This window comes from Ceratotherium simum, chromosome 13, assembly GCF_057802395.1.
Source record: "Ceratotherium simum simum isolate JZ-2026a chromosome 13, ASM5780239v1, whole genome shotgun sequence".
NCBI lineage: Eukaryota > Metazoa > Chordata > Mammalia > Perissodactyla > Rhinocerotidae > Ceratotherium > Ceratotherium simum.
This window is the reverse complement of record NC_141912.1, coordinates 39,311,007-39,328,088: the sequence shown is the minus strand read 5'-3', so window position 1 is coordinate 39,328,088 and position 17,082 is coordinate 39,311,007. Positions and strand designations below refer to the sequence as shown.

The following is a 17,082-nucleotide window of genomic DNA, read 5'->3' as shown; positions in this document are numbered from 1 at the left end:
GTCTGCTGCTGGCGTCTGTCTCTCATCTTCCTTTGTGAGCACCACAGCAATGAATTCATTTAATTTTTTAGCTGCGTTTATGGCTTCTGTCAATAAGTTCCCCTAATGCTTACCTTAAAGACTCCACCACTTCCTTCAGTGACCTCCTGCTCCTTGTATACTCGGTGCCGTCCTTGTCATTTATCTTAACTTCTCAGAACATTTCCTTTCATTTCCACAGTGTGTTTGTCACCCTCTGCTCCTCTCTGCTCTATAATCTCCCCTGTGCTTGGCATGGTTCTCCCATGTCTTGTGTTTCTCTCCTGTACCCTTGGATGCCTGTCCTGCACATCCTCTCTCGGCCCACTCTTGGGGCTTTCTTTGTCCTCCTCTCAAGCTCAGCACTAGATGGCAGGCACACGTCAGTGTGTCTCTCAGCAGGTCCCCTCCTGTCCTGCTCTCCTTCAGTTGTTCTCATTCGTCTGATTCTCCCCAGTGCCTGTAGCCAAAAAGGTCCTTCTTGGCTATTTCCTCAGTCACTGTAGGGTGGTCTCAGTCGCAGCCTGGCAATCGTGTCGCCACTGCAGCACAGTTGCCCACGTGCCTCCGCACGATCGACTCTGAGCTACTCAGGTGGCTGACACTGCTCCTCTTTCTAAGTCTCTCATGTCTGAAAAAGGTTAGAAACTGGGCCCCGTTGATACCACCACCAGTGTCATGGCAGATCTGAAGTTTCTCCCCAGTGACTGTGCCACAGCGCCTCTCACAGACTTCATTTCTGTTTCTTGAATTATCGTGTGAAGTAACAAAGGCTCACTCCTACATCCTTAAAGAGAGCAGGCTGGGTCGCAATGAGATCTGTCTGTGGACCTAGGAACGTCAGTGTATTAAAAGAAATAGAAGGTGTGCCTGTTTCTTTTTATGGCTTTTATGAAAACCTGAGTTTGAAAGCAAGTTCTGGAGTGACTTTTCAGTAGGCTGAGAGCTCAGGGGCACAAGCAGCCCTGGGGGTTAAACAGGACTGTGGAAAAACTAACTTTCTGCAATATAGAAGGACTGGGTTCCTGTTCACAAGAACCCACATGAAAGCCTTTGCCAAGTCAATAAAAACTGAGGGTGCTATTGACAGACTGTAGGTGGCTCTCAGGGTTCCATTTTACTTACTGAATTTATGTAGCTGAGGAGAGAGGCTGTGTCGTATTTATCTTTGTATCCCTGGCACCGAGCATGGGCCTGGCGCGTGTAAGCATAGAGTACCTGTTGGCTGAATGAGTGAATGAATCAGTCTGTCCATCCATCTCTGCCTCTCCCCGTCAGTCAGCTAAAGAAAGAAAAAGATTTAGTGAAACAATGTCTCATCATTGAGAAGCCATGGCATTCCAAGACAGAGTTTCCATAGTCATACTGAGGAGTTTGTTAAACCAGAAACTTCTCTAAATGGAAAAGTATGTATGCCAGATACTTCAATATCTCCTAGTTTATGACCCTTATAATAATAATTATTATTATTATAAATTACAATAGCAGCTAGTGTCTACTGAGCATTTCCTATATGCCAGGCCCTATTCCAAGCCCTTTATATTTATTACACATTTAACTCTCATATATGAAGTAGGTTCTACTCTCACCACATTTTAAAAACGAGGAAACTCATTACCAAGTGTTGACGAAGATGTGGAGCAGTGGGCAGTTCTCCTCCAATGCTGTGGGAGTGTAAACTGATATGGACACGTTGGAGAACAGGTGGTGTGATCTACTAAAGCTGAATCCGTGCACGCCTGCCCACTGACTAAGCATTTTCACTCCTGTGTATATTCTCTAAAGAAACTCTTGATACTAGGTCAGGATGCACGAATGAGGATGCTCACAGCAGCACTATTCATACCAGACCCAGATGGACACCACCCAATCGTCCATTCATGGGACAGCGGAGGAGCAGAGTGCAGTATGTCCAGGGGGCCGTGGTCCACGTGGATGAATGTCAAAGCATCTCGAAGAAAGGAAGCCAGACACAAAAGAATACATATAGTAGGGTTACCTTCACATAAACATCAAAAACAGGCAGAACCAAACTATAACATTTAAGGATGCATACACAGATGGTAAAACTATTTAAAAAAAAAAAAAAGCAAAGAAATGATGATATTATCAAAGCCAGAATTGTGGTTTCCTTGAGGTGGGGAGGCTTGGGTCAGGAAGGGCCACATGGAGGGACCGCGAGACACCAGTGACGTTCCTGGTTCTTGACCCGAGTAGGGTTTACATGGTGTTCACTACATAGATAGTCAACAAGCTTTACATCTGTATTTCATGCCCTTTTTAGTGCATGGTTTTCACAATAAATAAGTTTGTTTTACACAAAAAGGAAAAATTGATGAGGAACCTGAAGCTGAGTGAGCTAAGGGATCTGCACAAGCTCACCTGGCCGGTGCATGGCAGAGTCAGGATTTGAATCCAGGCAGTCTGGCTCTTAACATCCAGGCTGCTCTATCTCCCAAAAACGCATGATAACCAGTAAAGCCGCAGGAACGAGCCCAGCCCTGCCCTGGCCCGGCTATCTGAGTCAGGCGTTGGTGAGCAGATGGTTCCTGTGGGCGCATTTCAGGCACCAGCCCGTGCTAGATCTGGGAGAGAAACTGAGGCAGGGCCCTTCCTTAGGGGCATTGCAGCTTCACTGCCTGATAGAAGTCAACCCGCATGGAGAGGGCCTCAACTCTAGTGATATTGCCAGTAGCAGTCGATACTGTAGATTGTTCGAGATGAAAGTGCAGTGGAGTTGGGCCGGCCCCGTGGTTTAGCGGTTAAGTGCGCGCGCTCCGATGCTGGCAGCCCGGGTTCGGATCCTGGGCGCGCACAGACACACCACTTCTCTGGCCATGCTGAGGCTGCGTCCCACATACAACAACTAGAAGGATGTGCAGCTATGACATACAACTATCTACTGGGGCTTTGGGGGAAAAAAACAAAAAACAAAACAAACAAAAAAAAAAAGTGCAGTGGAGTGAACCGAAGCAGCGGCTTATGTGGATGGATGTAGGGGCCGGGTCCTGGGGGTGGGGGGTTCCTCATCCATAAAATAGATCAAGTGATCCTGGCCCTTGGGACTGGGTAGACAAAAATGAAACTGTGTTGGGGGGGTTTGGAGGGTGGGGGGTTACAGATCTCTCTGCACACTCGATGTTTGCCGTGTGGGGAATAGTAATCGGCCCAAGAGCTTGCAGCAGGAGGGTCTGCATGAGCCGGCATCAGCAGGGCAGAAAGTCTGCAAGTGGCTGCTTGAGCTGCCCTCCAGGACCACTCAGCATGGAGCCTGGAGTGAGGCAGAATTTATTTACAGGTTTCTATCAGCCCCGTGAGTGGCTGTGAGCTCCCAGTGCCATCCTCGTTCCCATAGCAACATGTGGCTCTAGTGAAGGAAAAAAAAAGCAAAAATAGGGAAACAGAATCTGTAAAAAAAAAAAAAAAAGCTCTTTCCTGGCCTGGTGATAACTATTTCCCAGACCCCCCACCACCAGGTGTGATCATGCCCCCTCTGGCTCCCAAGGGTTTCCCCTGCAGCATCCTCTAGAGAATGTCCTCTACGCCTGCAGGGCACACCTCAGAGCAGTCCTCTGCTGGCTCCAAAGGCCAGAATTCCTGGTGGGTCAGCACCGGGATTGAAGGAAACATCCCGGCGGCAGAGACTCCAAGAGATACGGAGCAGAGGGACCAGCAAGCCCCTCCCTCGGAGGGGGACGAAACGAGACCCCGTTCCAGCCCTCAACCTCCACTTCTGCCAGGGAGAGAGAACCCCACCAAACAGGGGTTGCTCGTGGCAGTGATGGGGAAGGGACGCACGCAGAGAAAACCTGCTCGGGGTAGAAATAACCGAGACAAATCCAGGTTTCAGGTGGCACCTGGATGCCCTGTGTGGTGTTTGCAAGGCTGAGGCGGCATTTGCGGGGGCAGGACGAGGTGTGGGCCGGAGAGCAGGTAAGCACAGGCGCAGCAGGGCCTGAGCACAAGGACAGGTAGGCCAGCCTGGCTCCTGTGAGGTTATATGATGGTCCTAGCAGAGGCTCTGCCTGGGTCCCCACTACACCGCGGTTACTGAGGGCAGAGACCGTGTCGTGGTATCTTCATGTCCCAGCAGCCAGCCCAGTGTCTGGCACACAGTAGCTCCTCCATAAATCAGACCAGGGGCCCAGTGGAGGGTTCTGAGGGAAATCAGCTCTCAGGAATCACTTGTGACAACCTGGATCTGAGGAATGAGGGAGAACTGAAAGTCGCACCAAGGCTGTAACCCCCTTGACCTTGGAGAATGGTAGGGCTTTGGTGGCTATGAGAAAATCTGGAAGCATTAGTTGCAAGAAAATATAAGATGGGGTGGAGTGTGGTTAAAGGTGAGCCATTCAAACAAAAATGTGGATTTAAGGACTACACAGGCAGATAATGATTAAGGTCAGGTGCCTTGGAAGAGGCAGACTAAGAAAAGAGGGGTGGGGAGGATCTAGAAGTAAGCTCTGAGAAACAGCCACAATGCACGGGGCCAGGACGTTGGGGGAGGTGGGGAATGCGCCGAGGAGGAGAGAGAAGTAGGGGGAGGAGGCAAGGGGCCTCGTCGAATGTGCACCGGAGACCTCGGCACTGGTGCCAGCCTCACCCCCAACCAGCAATGTGACCCCCAGCAAGTCAGTTCACCTCCCTGGCTCTCAGAACACGTGTCTTTAAAATAAGGAGAGTGAAATAGATGGGAAAGGTTCCTTCCTAGTGAGACAGAAAAATATTTAATTTGTCACATAATTATAAAAGAATACCTTTACAGACATCTCTATACTTAAATGTCTATTATGAAAGATTTTATTGAGTAAAGAGAGGGAAAGTGACACAACAGTAAGCATGTCATTGTTCCGAACACTCCACAATCCTTATGCCTATTCTATTGGAGGAGCAATAATTCTGCATCAAACAACTGGGCGAAGGTGCTCCCAGAACTGAGCCAGTGACGCCTGGAGCTGCCAAGCAGCGAGGTGAATGGAGACACCCAGCTTGTGAGGATTTTCTCCAGCGGTGCCCCACTGTGGAGCCAGAGGTTAGGAGTTAGGCCTGAAATCTCCCTGCAGCTGGAGCTCTTGAGACAGAACAGACACACATCACCTGGATGAAGCAAAGAACCGCCCAGGGCGGCTGGGGCCACGCGCCAGGCTTGAGAGGAGAGTGGGGCCACAGCCAGGCTCTCCTGATGCCTGTCCAACAGGACGGGGCCCTTGATAAGGCCACATCTACCACGTTCTCCCTGGGAACTAGAACATTTCCCTCTTTTTTGTTTCTTAGTTTTACAAAAATAAAAAGATACTTCTCCTGCTCCAGGGCCAAATTAATTAAGAGAAGGAATCACTCTCCCCGGAACTCTGGAATGTGCACACATAAAAAACAGCAGTCAGGAATTCCAGGGCTGCCTGGGGTGAGATGTATTGGAAAGACTCTTTTTCCAGAACTTTCCAAGCAGTGGAGTTCCAGTTACTTGTGGGTGCACTGGCCTACATGAATATGGGAAAGTGACATTAGAAAGTTAAAAAAACTGTTGCCATATATAAGCAGTGTCACCAAGAAACTCCCGTACCTAGTGGAAATAAATACTTGTGCAAAACTATTTGGGTATCCTGTCACCCCTAAGCAATACTGAAAAATTGTTGCTCACAATCTGGAAATGTCTCCCTGTGAAATGGGTTCCTTAACTGAAAACAATGTTTTGGGCTGTTTAGATGTACATCTATAAAACTTTGGTTTATAAAAAGCTATATTTTGTTGGAAACACTTGGTCTTCATTTTTAAAGGAACATCCTAAAAATAAAACATCTCTGCAGTCTATAGATGGACTCTCAACTTCTCCTAAGACAAGTGTAAGAAAGATGTTAATTGTCACCTCATGAGGATCAGTGAACATTTATTGAATGCTGAGTGGGTGTGTGATGCCGCCACACCAGACACCGTGAGAGAAGATGAGGACGTCTTCAGGGTGGTATAATTCAGAAGCATGTCTTTGTGTCTGACTTACGGACAGGTATCATTGAGAGGTAGGTGTCTATGTTATAAAGATGCGTCACCTTGTAAACGTAAGTTGAAGCCTTGGATCAGAAATCCTATTTGTATTGGTTGCCATGAAAGCAGTCTGTGAAAATTACTCGGGAGAAACCAGAAAAGCAAGGTAGAGCCATTGATCAACATTTATTAAATGTTCCCGATTTCTGCAACAGTTCACAGTGGACTCTTATTAGGCCAACTCGGGAAAATTAGCAGAGGCTTCTCTGCTTTTAAAAACCTTGAAGATACATCTAGCAACTTGTGCTGGGGGAATTCTTCTAATGAAAGGTGGCAGACAGCGGCCAGCCAAGGAATTAGTCTGATCACCAAGAAGAGGCTAGTGCATTGTGTACATCCTTTCCAGTGTTCATGGAGAAAAGAACACCCCAGATTATCTCAGACATGTCAAGAATTATGGCTCCCAGAGAGGAAAGGCAAAGTGATAATAAACAGCAGCTACAAAAAAGGACACCCGGGTAGTGACTAAGGCTGTGTGGGATTCATACACACGACTACATTCAAATTAGCCGGCTCCTCTCAGGGGATAGATCCAGGAGGCCATTGAAGCTGGTTCAGCGAAGGTGCCCCTTAGTGAGCAGCGGCAATCAAACAGGCTAATGGGATACATGATTGCCGAAAAGGGGAAGCGAAAATGATGCGGCGACTGTGGTAATGGTTTTGCATAAATCAGTAGTGCCACTCTGCCTTGTATGCCTCATTCACTTTTGGTCACAGCCTTTCCGAGGGGTGTTGCAGTCTTGGGACGGATTGGAGGAAAGAAATTGAATCACACCAGCTTCTGAGCAAAGAGAAACTCAGGACCTGGCTGTTCCCCCTGGAGGGAGGCCTTCGGGTGCTGAGTGGGAAGAGGAGCTTGGGGGTGTGGTGGGAGAGGAGGCACATTTCCAGATGGCACCCCTACCTTGTGGTAGTGAGGACCCCTCCAAGCCATGGGAGACCTCCTCCAGTTCCCGTGTGACAAGAGCAGAAGCACCACAGCCTCTCTTCCGTTGTGCACCCCTGCCGGGGCGCGAGGCAGCTTTGGGGCCCAGCCCTGATCACGTGGCCACCAGTGAAGAAGCCAGTTACCCCACAACAGGTTCACTTTAAACCCCACCCCCCCGCGTCCAAGAACCTAGTCAGGATTGTTCACAGGTCCCCAGGGAAGGACCCCCAGCCTTGCACAAGATGATGTTGGTAAGGTGCACACACACCATGATGGCTACTCCGTGTCTGCCGTGGTCCAGGGCCTGGCTCTGTGTTGGCTTTGCACTGGTGCCATGTTAGGTTCAGGGCTGGTGGTTGGGTTATCAACTGAGATGACTGAGCACGCTGTTCTACAGAGAGGGGAGCAGAGCCTCTCACCATGTGACCCGACCCTTTGTCTGGAAGCCCTCCCTTGGCCCCTCCTGCCATACCTCCTGCATATGTCACGCTCGCTCTGCCCTCTGCGCCTGGCACAGGGAGGCCCCGTCCTTTCCCAGCTTCCACCCGCCCTTAGCCTGCTCACTCTCCCGCCCACGCCCACTGCACACTCTTCCTGTTCTTTGTCTCCAGCCCTCACCCACTTTTCCATTTGTAAAACACCCTTTTTCACATAGAATCTTCACCACACCGTTTGTGGCTTATAAAATTAACTGTTTTCTGTGTGTTGCCTTTGAATCCAGCAGAGCCTGCTTTCTCTCTGGAGACGCTCAGGAACCCGCGTTAACATCAGTTGGTCCTTTAGTGACACCCTGAAGACCCTGGGGTCACAGACTGAAGCACGGCTCTCACTCCTCGTGTCTGGTCGCTGCCCCCTGGTCACACCGCGCCCACCCAGAGCCGCAGGGGAGCTCAGCCAGGCAGCGAGTGGCTGGGGCTTCCAAGGGCTTCCAGGGGCTTCCAGGTTCCTCTGCCTTAGATGGCGGGGTCTGCCATGAGCTCGGTGGTGTCGGGGGAGGAATGGTTATGATTTCTCGAGGAGGAAGATCCATAGGAGAACACCAAAACAGCCAGCTGAGATTGCTTCAGTATTGTTAGGTGTGTTGGAAAAACAGCCATTTGCGTTATTACTTTAAAACAGGTTGATTAAATGGGCTCAAGACGGTTGTGCCGTTAACGCCACCCTGGTTAAAGGAGAGTCAGGCTGGAAGTGGGAAGGACAGCGGGAACGAGGGACAGCAGCAGGAGTCAGGCTGGCGAACATTTATGAAGTGCTCACTGTGGACGTGTCTGCCCACCAGCACGGGGCCAAGCAGAAAGCACCCTGCCCCTCAGGATCGCGTCGCTCGTGGGGAGAGGCACGTTCTGAAGAACTAGCCGTTAGCCAGAGCCCGGCCACACTGAGATCTTGTTTAACTTCGTTTTTCAATCTAGGATTTTTATTGATTTGTTTATTCCTGTGCAAGGCCCTGAGCCGGAGAAAGACCACCAGCCTTGGTCCTTGAGTCAGATGGGAACTGGCAGATCGGTCGACAGAGGCGAGAGGGAGGGGCCAGGCCTTGGGGCGGGAGGCGCCTTGAAGCCTCGCAGGGCTCGCCTGGAAATGAAGAGGACTGAAGAGAAGCTTGCAAGAGCAAAAGGAGAGAAAACCCATTTAAGGAGAGGGGGAGAGCTTGAGGAAAGGTAATAAGGAGTAGGACAAATGTAAGTCAGTTCAGGGATTAGCATCAGCCAGGGCTCCGAGGAGTAGCCTCCAGAGATATTGACGGAGCTCGGGCGAGCAGGGATTACACGAGTAACGGATTAAAGGACACGAGGGGGCAGGATAAAGAGCTCCGGGGTCAGGCGGGGGAAGGTGCAGTAAAATGCAGTGTGTTCAGAATGTCCGTCGTTCAGAGAAGATGGAGGCATGGGCGTGGGGATGAAGTATGGCTCTGGGTCATATTGAGAAAGAGAACAGGAGTCGTTCGCTTACAAGAAGCTCTGGGGAGGGGCTTGACTGAGAGTGCCGGGTGGGATGTGAGGAAGCGCAGGTGTGTTCTGGGGCATGGCCCTGGCCACTCGGCAAAAGCCTGCCCCGGTGCATCTCCCAACCCCCGTCTGGTGCTTGGAAAGAGAGGTGTTCATGAAGCAAGAGACTGTGGATGACTGCCAGAAGATGGTCCTGTCACTTCAGAAGCTTAAAGAACGTTAGGCTGATGGAAGAGTAGATTAATAGTTGCCACTTAGATTTTCAAATTTACTCCGTGTAGCTCAGATCAGAGCTAATGGAACACAGTTTTTAAATCTCCATAAAAGGCCCTCCCATCTGGCTGTTGACAGGTAAGCACCTTCAGATGGGCCCAAATAGGGAGCTCTGATACAAAAGGAAGGGAGGAAGGAAGGAAAGAAAGGAAAAGGAAGGAGAAACCAGGCTGACGTGGGGCAGCTGCAGCCCTGAGGGCCCGCAGGAAGCACCCCCGCCGGGCCTGAGCTTTACAGAGAGAAATCAGCTCACTCTGAGAGAAAGTCTGCGCAAACGCAGACGACAGACCAGAAGACGTGTGGCCTCAGTTAGTCTTCATATTAGAGTTTGAAAGGTGAAATTTGAAACAGTGGTAGATAAATAAATTGGAGTGGGGATGTGGAAAAAATAGTGATGCAGGAAGGGAAGCACGGAATTTATATTTTAAATATAATTTCACAGTTGATATTACATTGGTCTTCTCTGTGAACTTGATTCTACAGTAGAAGGGTGGTGTGTATGTGTGTGTGTATGTATGCACGTGTGCGTGGTGTGTGTACAAACGTGTGTGCGTGGTGTGGTGTGCACTCGAGCTGTGGAGGATGTAGAGCTCTCGGGAGGAGGCAGGGACAGCCCCTGTCCCCCTGGCTCTGCCGCAGCTGCACCTCCTGAGCCCTGCAGCCTCCTCCACTCAGCATCTCCCTCAGGGAGTGGGGCGGCTGTCCAGAAGCCCTACCCTGCATCCTGCCCACTCCCAGGGTACCAGTGCCTTATCCCCTACGGATGGGCCCTTATCCAGGAATGGACTCACCAAACTTGGGCAGATCCAAAGTTCAGTGGCTCCTTTCCAGCCAGCAGGCCCCCACCCAAGGGAGCAGGAGGGTTGCAGTTCTCCTGGGAGCACTGGGTGGCCAGGGGAGGGCCAGCAGTGTGTCTCACCCTCATGGGCTCAGAGTGTGGCCGTGCCCCTGTGCCATGTGGCCTGCCATGGCTGTCCACACAGGCTCTAGGCACCCAGCAGCCCTTTCCAAGCGCATCACTACCAACCAGTTACGTACTTACAGTTGAGCCTCAGCATTTGCACCCAAATTCAATGACAGCTTTACAAGCTGCATCACCTTACTTAGCTAGGGCCTTTGGCTGGTTTAGGAGGAGCCTGGAGACCAAAGGGAGAAAGCCTTGGGATAAAGTAGTGACGTTTGGAGAGTCCGGGCCTTACCAGGTGTTTGTCCAGGATGCTCTGGTTTTAGCAGCTGGTCTTCTGCTTCCTGCTTCCCCAGCCCCAGGCCCTGGTGACCGAATGGCTCCCCCAGCCTCAGTTCCTGTCACATCACCAGCCCACCACACCACTTTCTCTAAGACGCTCTTGCGCCATCAGGCCCCTCAGGAACTGGACTCACCCCTAAATCCAATTCCAGCTGAAGTCTCCGTCTTCGCCCTGCTGCCACCCTCACTGATCTCAGCCTCCTCAGCCTCTCGCTGGGATCCCCCACTGCCAGGCCCCTCCTCAGGCCCCTCGGCCTCCCCAGTGAGCCTGTGCCGCCGCTCTTATCCCCTCAGCTGCCCGAGCTCCAGCCTCCTGCGCCAGCTCACCTCAGCCTGAAGTTTGGGACCTCTCTTGGATTGACCCATTCCTCTCAGTAATGCTTCTGGAGGGACTCAGTGGTGGGGAGGCAATCTTTCCCTGGCTCCAGAGGGTGGCCCGCTCCTCCACGTGAGGGCAGGGCGTTTATTCCAGGTTGGCCCAAGCCATAGCGGGTTGAAGTCCCCTTCCCAGTGCTGCTGCCCAGCCGATAATTGCACATCAGGAGCTTGTTCCCCTCCCGGGGGCCCAGGGGGAACATGAGAAGGACGTGCTGGTTTAGACCCTTGGAGTTATATAAGCCTGGGTGCTCCCCTGGCTAATGCCCTGCTGACTTTTTTTATAACAACTTTATTGAGATATAATTCACATACCATCCAATTCACCCATTTAAAGTGTACAATTCAATGGTTTTTAGTATATTCACAGAGCTGTGCAATCATCACCACAATCAACCCCTGTTGACTTTTGTGTGTGTGTGTGTGTGTGTGTGTGTGTGTGTGAGGAAGATTAGCCCTGACCTAAGATCTGTTGCCAATCCTCCTCTTTTTGCTGAGGAAGATCGGCCCTGGGCTAACATCCGTGCCCATCTTCCCCTAATTTATATGTGGGACACCACCACAGCATGGCTTGACAAGCAGTGCATCAGTGTGCGCCCGGGATCCGAACTTGAGAACCCCGGGCCGCCAAAGTGGAGCGCATGAACTTAACGGCTATGCCACCGGGCCAGCCTCCCCCCCTGAATTTTAACCCAACTGTCAAATGCAAGAATGAATTAATTAAAAAAGAAAAAGGAGCTTATGAGATAAAAGTAACCAACAATGGAGCAATCCAGTGAGACCATCTTACAGGAACCCCTGTCCAGCTGTCTGTAACTTCAGACCATCCATCCATTGGCCTGTGCCTCTGTTTACCACCTTCTACTTGCTGTCAGGCATCTGCGCCAGGGGTGGGGGGAGTGGGAGGGAATTCCTCTAACTCCCGTGTGGTGGCCCCCAAAGCTGGGCAGGACAGTGTCCCAACTCAAGGCAGTCCCGGGTGGGACACTGACCAGCACTCATGGGTCTTTGCCTTCTCTCCCCAGGTGTTCCACTGTGTCCACTTTGAGTGTCCGGAGCAGCAGAGCAACCAGAAGGAGGAAAACAGCGAGGAGTCGCGGACAGGGGACAGCAGCCTGACTGGTCAGCAGCTCGACCCCCACGCCCTGCAGGCTCCCAGCGGCAGCTCACTGCCCTCCAGTCCAGGCTCCAACTCACGCTCACCTGGCCTGCAGCACCAATAAAGGAGGCGCAAATGTGGAGGCAAGATCCAGTGTCCCCCCAGGCAGGGATCTTTACTGACTGCCCTCCCCTCTCCCAGGGAGTAGCAGACCTGGCTGCAAAAGCAGACACAGAACAGGTTTTCTCCCAAGGACAGAAAGGGGCTGTGTTGTTTTTCTCAATTTGTTCACATCAGGCTAGTCTCCAGGGGAAGAAAATGGTCTTCAGTCTTCATCAAGCCCGCCAGTAACACCCTACCTCTCTAATCTAAGCCAGGCAAGGGAACAGAAGGAAGGAATAGACAGGTCCGTGTTGGAATACAAAACGGCATGTGAACACTCAAAGGGAAGAGCATCTACTCGGCCTCCATTACCTGGAGGCAGCCTTGAGGAAGTGGGTTTCGTAGAGTGTTGACTGTTATGGAACACATTAGCCTGGCAACTAAATGATGTTTTATTTCTTTTAGTTATTCTACATTTGCTGAATCATAGGTGTTCTAGATCTTTTTGAAATGCTCAAACAGCAAATCACTTGTTTTAATCCCTTTTGACTCTCTAATTTTCCTTCCCTAGTTTGGAACGGTTAAGCATGGGGTACAGCTGAGAAATAACTGTGCGCATTTCCTCAGTGAGGCACAGATGCGGCTCGGCACAGCACCTGGATGACGAGGAGAACCCTTTGAGGAAGTTCAACAAAATACCCAATGAGCAAATCAACCCACGGACACGAGTTAATAATCACTCGAATTGCTGAGTTATTAACCTGTCACTCCTGCAAGGTATCCAGCCTTTAAGCTTGGGAGGCTGACAAGGAAATAGTTATTATGCCACCTGCTAATTGAACGTTCAGAATTACATGTATATAAATCTCTACCAGCTGTAGGTCGGGCTGAGCCTGCTGGGAACAGCCACAGTTTGGCCGAGCGATCAGTGTCGGGACACAACCCTGAGCCTGTGCCGCACGGTGCGGCTGATCGGTGGCTGCTGTTTCCCCCAGACCACAGCACTCCACCGAGGAGGGAAAACAAGCGGTTCTAAGAAGCTGTTCTCCTCATCCTCCTCGAAACAATCTCCTCTGACTCTTATAGCTGGGTCTGGCTCTGCTGTGTCTCTGACTAAGTCATTTCCATTCCAGTGCTAACTACCTTTGTAACTTTATCAGATTCTTGCCTGGCTTTGCTTATCTCCAGAGTTTTCTGTTGGCTGTTGGTGGCTGTCGCAGTCAGCTCCACATGAGGCTCCGGAGCTGAGCCGCACCGTGCCCCTGGGTCGTCCAGACGCAGACTCGGGTCCCCTGCATGCCCTGTGACCCTGCTTAGAAGGAGCAGTGGGGCTTATGGGGGGTGGAGTTTCTTTCTGGTCCTTTCTGGTGTCTTAAAGACACATTGGTTGTGGGTGTACAAAAAGCCAATGGGTCAACTAACTAAATGTTTTCTCCTCGTATAACTTAGTTTGAGTGACTTTTCAATATTGGAGTAATAGAATAGCATCAAACTGCATGATTAAATGGGAAGGTTGTCTTCCTCTTTGCACACAGGCCAGGGAGGAGATAGTCCTGGGGAGGAGAAGCCCCTGGGCCAGCCTTCTCCCCACGCCCCGGGGGGGCCAAGAGTCTCCCTCTGCCTCTCAGCTCTCCTCTCTGTCCATTTCCCCATTGTGTGGGGTGAGCGGAACCCCCGAGGGGTGCCAGGCAGTTCACAGTGGGAGGGAGCTCCGGTAACAAATGGCAGGGCCGCCAGCTCACGGTGAGTGGCCGCTCTCTGTGGCTTGGCCGCTGCCTCCGTCAGCATCCAGCCCGAAGTTGCCAATTAGCATCGAGAATTTCTGTCCACTCAGCACCTCCTTCAACAGTGACTCACTGCCCGATGGGGAACAAAAAGAGCCAGATAAGTCAGAGCAAGGGCAGAGTTCAAATGTTTTGAAAGTTTTGTGTAGTCAAGGGCTTCTTTTTAAAACTTTGGGGTCACCTGTCCGAAGAGGAGACCCCAGGCTTGGAGGCCGGCACTGCTGACCTGGGAAAGTAGGGGGTAGGCTGGGGAAGGATCTGGAAGAGTTGACCCAACCCTCTATCTCTAGACCTTTTGGTTCCTCTGCCCCAGGCAGCACACATCGCCATTCCAGGCACAGGTAACTAAGTGCCGGTCTGGCAGCTCAGCTTCAGGTGGCTTCCTTCCTCCCTCCCATCTCCTGTGAATTCCTGATTTGGGGAGCCAGAGGGCTCTTTCTGTATGCCTGGCTGGGCCAGTGCCTTCTGGAGGAGGCGTGGAGACCCCAGTTGAGTGCATCACACCAGACAGGCCCAGGACAAGACCTGGATCTCCAGGGAATGAGGGATGAGTGGGCAGCCGAGAACATCAGGTGACTGCCAGAGCCCTGGCTGGTCCCGAGGAGGACTTTTCCCCTGGAGCCACCTGGACCAAAATGGCCCCAAAACTTGAAGAGACTAAGGGAGCTAAATGAGAGTGCAGATGATAAGATGGGCTGGTGTGCAGCTGGACGGATTCCCAGTCACCCAGGGTCTTCAGCCCAGCAGAGGGTGGAGGCTGGTTCTGCTGGGAGCTGTGGGTGTGATGAAGGAGACTCGGCCAAAGCCAGAGGTGGGGCAGGGGCAGGTGAGGGACTTTGGCTCCCCCACCCCACTGAGGATGCAGCCCATGTGGTGTCTGGTTTGAGGGGGGTCAGGTGAGGCCAGACCCTTGGTGGAGACAGACAGGGGTGCTTCATTGTGATGGTTCTTAATTACAAACTGTGAAACGACACCTTTGTAACCACCACCCAGGTCAAGAAATAGAACACTGCAGAAACCCCTGCCATTCATTTTAGATCATGTTTTTTGGGAGAGTAAAAAGCAAACTTCATTGGGGCTTTTGGGGAAAGCCTTCAAAGTCACCTTCTGGCAGCTCCTGGGAGGGTCGGTTGGGCTGGCACTGAGCACGCCAGGTGGGGCGTGTGCCCTGTAGGGGGTGTGCCATGAGGGGCATGTGCCATGAAGGGCTGGCGCCCCGTCAAGGCAGTGTTAAAGGCGGGCGTTGCTGCTGAGCACTTTGGACTCAAAACAGGTGTAATAATATAACACACACACACACACACTTGTTTTCCCATATTCTCAGTGCTTTTTCTACTTTTCTTCTGATTTTAGTTAGAACCATGAGCCCATGATGGATGTGGGACTCTTCTCAATTGCTCTTTAAATTGTCACTTTTTTAATCTTATTAAATGAAGTGTCGATTCCTGACAAATACATTAAAAGTGTTTTATTCCTAGAAGAGTTGGGAAAAGAAATTATTTTCAGCAAGAGTGGGATGTGTTTGTTTGTTAGACTGATTCCTTGGCAAAAAAAAAAGTTTTTCAATTGTGCAAAAAATTGCTCAGTAGTTATGCTGTCGCCCCAATTGTCAAACCGCTGTGCAGACAGCGCCAACCCAGTCAACTTCAGCTTTTTTTTTTAATTTAGAAGATAACAAAACTGTAATCACTTACTCTTTCTAGAGACTCAGGGAAAAAAGGCAGGTATAACCTGTGATAACAAGCCTCCTGTGTGCCAAGGCCACTTGCTCATAAAGAGAGGGGGCGTTCCCCATTGCGGGCTTCAATTCAGAACCTCCCTTTGGACAGAGAAGAAAGTGTCAAAAGAGGAAAAGAAAATTAGTCTCCTTCCAGGAGTTTTTCCTCATTCGTGTTTGCGTTTCAGTGTTGTCATTTTAATCCTGCCGTCTGTGCGGGTGACCAGTTCCTCTGGATGCTGCCTGGCTGGCAGCGGGGAGCAGGCCCGGTAGGGCGCCGTCAGTGGTGGTGGCTTCAGTGGTCATGGCTGCAGTGGGCACAGGCCATGCTCTGTTTGTTTTTGCAGCTGCAGCTATCTATTCTGCGTGTTTGTCTTGACAACAGCTCCAGCAGGAGTTCAGTGCTCATTAGTGGCCCTAGGAATTTAAAATGCAGTTCACGGTTCTGTATCGCCCTGGTTTTTATTATTATAATATTTAATTAGAAGTCGTCCTGGTGCCTGGTGTCTGCTCAGGAGTTTCTGGAAGAGGGGAAGGGGCTGGTTTAGACAGCATGCAGGGCAACTAGGCTGTGCCCGTTTCTCCTCCTCAAAGTTGGCCCGGTCATCCCTGGTTACTGGCCAGGGTTCTGAGGCCCCTTCTTTATGCAGAGAATGAATGGAAAAGGTGGCAAGAAGGGTTTTGTTGGAGGGTAGACCGACTTCCGATACGCCCCGGCCTGGCCCATGGTGGGGCTGTGGGCGGAGAGCGAGGACGTGTGATTCTGCTGGTTTCCATCAGACTGGCAGAGGGGCCATGGCTTCCTCCCGGGCCCAGGGTCCCACCTCTCCAACTGTGGGGAGCTCCTCTGGTGCACGCTCCCCCACCAGACACATGCCTCAAGGCAAGGCTTTCTGCTGGACTGATGTGGGCTGGGACCCGCCCCCATTGCAGGGGTTGGGGGCAGGTGCACAGAAGAGCCCCCACACACACCTTGTTTGAAAATCACTGTTCTCTCTCTTTAAATTACTCATTAAAAAATATATTAAAGTAATAATGCTCATGGAGTAATTTTCCAACCTAGCAGAGGGGGTGCGAGTGCCCTCTCTCTCGTCTCGTTTGGCTCCTGACCTAGACCTGTCGTGCGCGTCCTCTGTGACTGACTCATCAAGATGGGCGGCAGTGCGCCCCATCCCCTGCCCCATCCCACCAGCGCCTGGCCTCTCCTGCTGGAGCCAGACTCTGAAAGGGGCCCTTCCACCCCATCGGGTTAGTTTCTTGTTTTTTTAAAGAACTGAACTATTCCCCCAGAGGCCTCATGGCCTGAAGACTCACAATCATCCACCTGTAATTTATGAAAAGTGTCTTCAGCATTTACCATTTGCATCCAGAGTATTTATAGCCCTGAGCTGGGGAGGGCGAGGAGGAGGAGGCCCCGAGCCACACACCTGTCTCCACTATTGTCTCCTGCTCCGCTGTCACTGTGGCTGGGGCGGCTGAGACGGCTGAAGAATGACACCTTTGAGAGCCAGCAGACAGTCGCTCCGTCCCACCTAGAGGCAGAAAGCCC

At 51.3% G+C, this 17,082-nt stretch overlaps 1 protein-coding gene across 8 annotated transcripts in view; it reads left to right on the top strand.

The window, feature by feature from the left end:
• Positions 1-16,569, top strand: part of BTBD9 (BTB domain containing 9) — a 400,982-nt gene extending 384,413 nt beyond the window's left edge. For 4 of the 8 annotated variants that reach the window (XR_015554128.1, XR_015554129.1, XR_015554125.1 and 1 more), the window contains 3 exons: positions 7,710-8,064; positions 8,433-8,649; positions 11,857-11,934. Coding sequence is in view for 3 of the 8 variants with exons in the window: in XM_087438545.1 (XP_087294671.1) it covers positions 11,857-12,054 (198 nt within the window). In the remaining 5 variants the exon portion in view is untranslated. Of the gene's footprint in view, positions 1-7,709; positions 8,065-8,432; positions 8,650-11,856 lie in introns of all 8 variants that reach the window. The other 4 variants (XM_087438547.1, XM_004424187.3, XR_015554126.1 and 1 more) reach the window with 3 other exon arrangements.
• Positions 16,570-17,082: the final 513 nt, after the last annotated feature.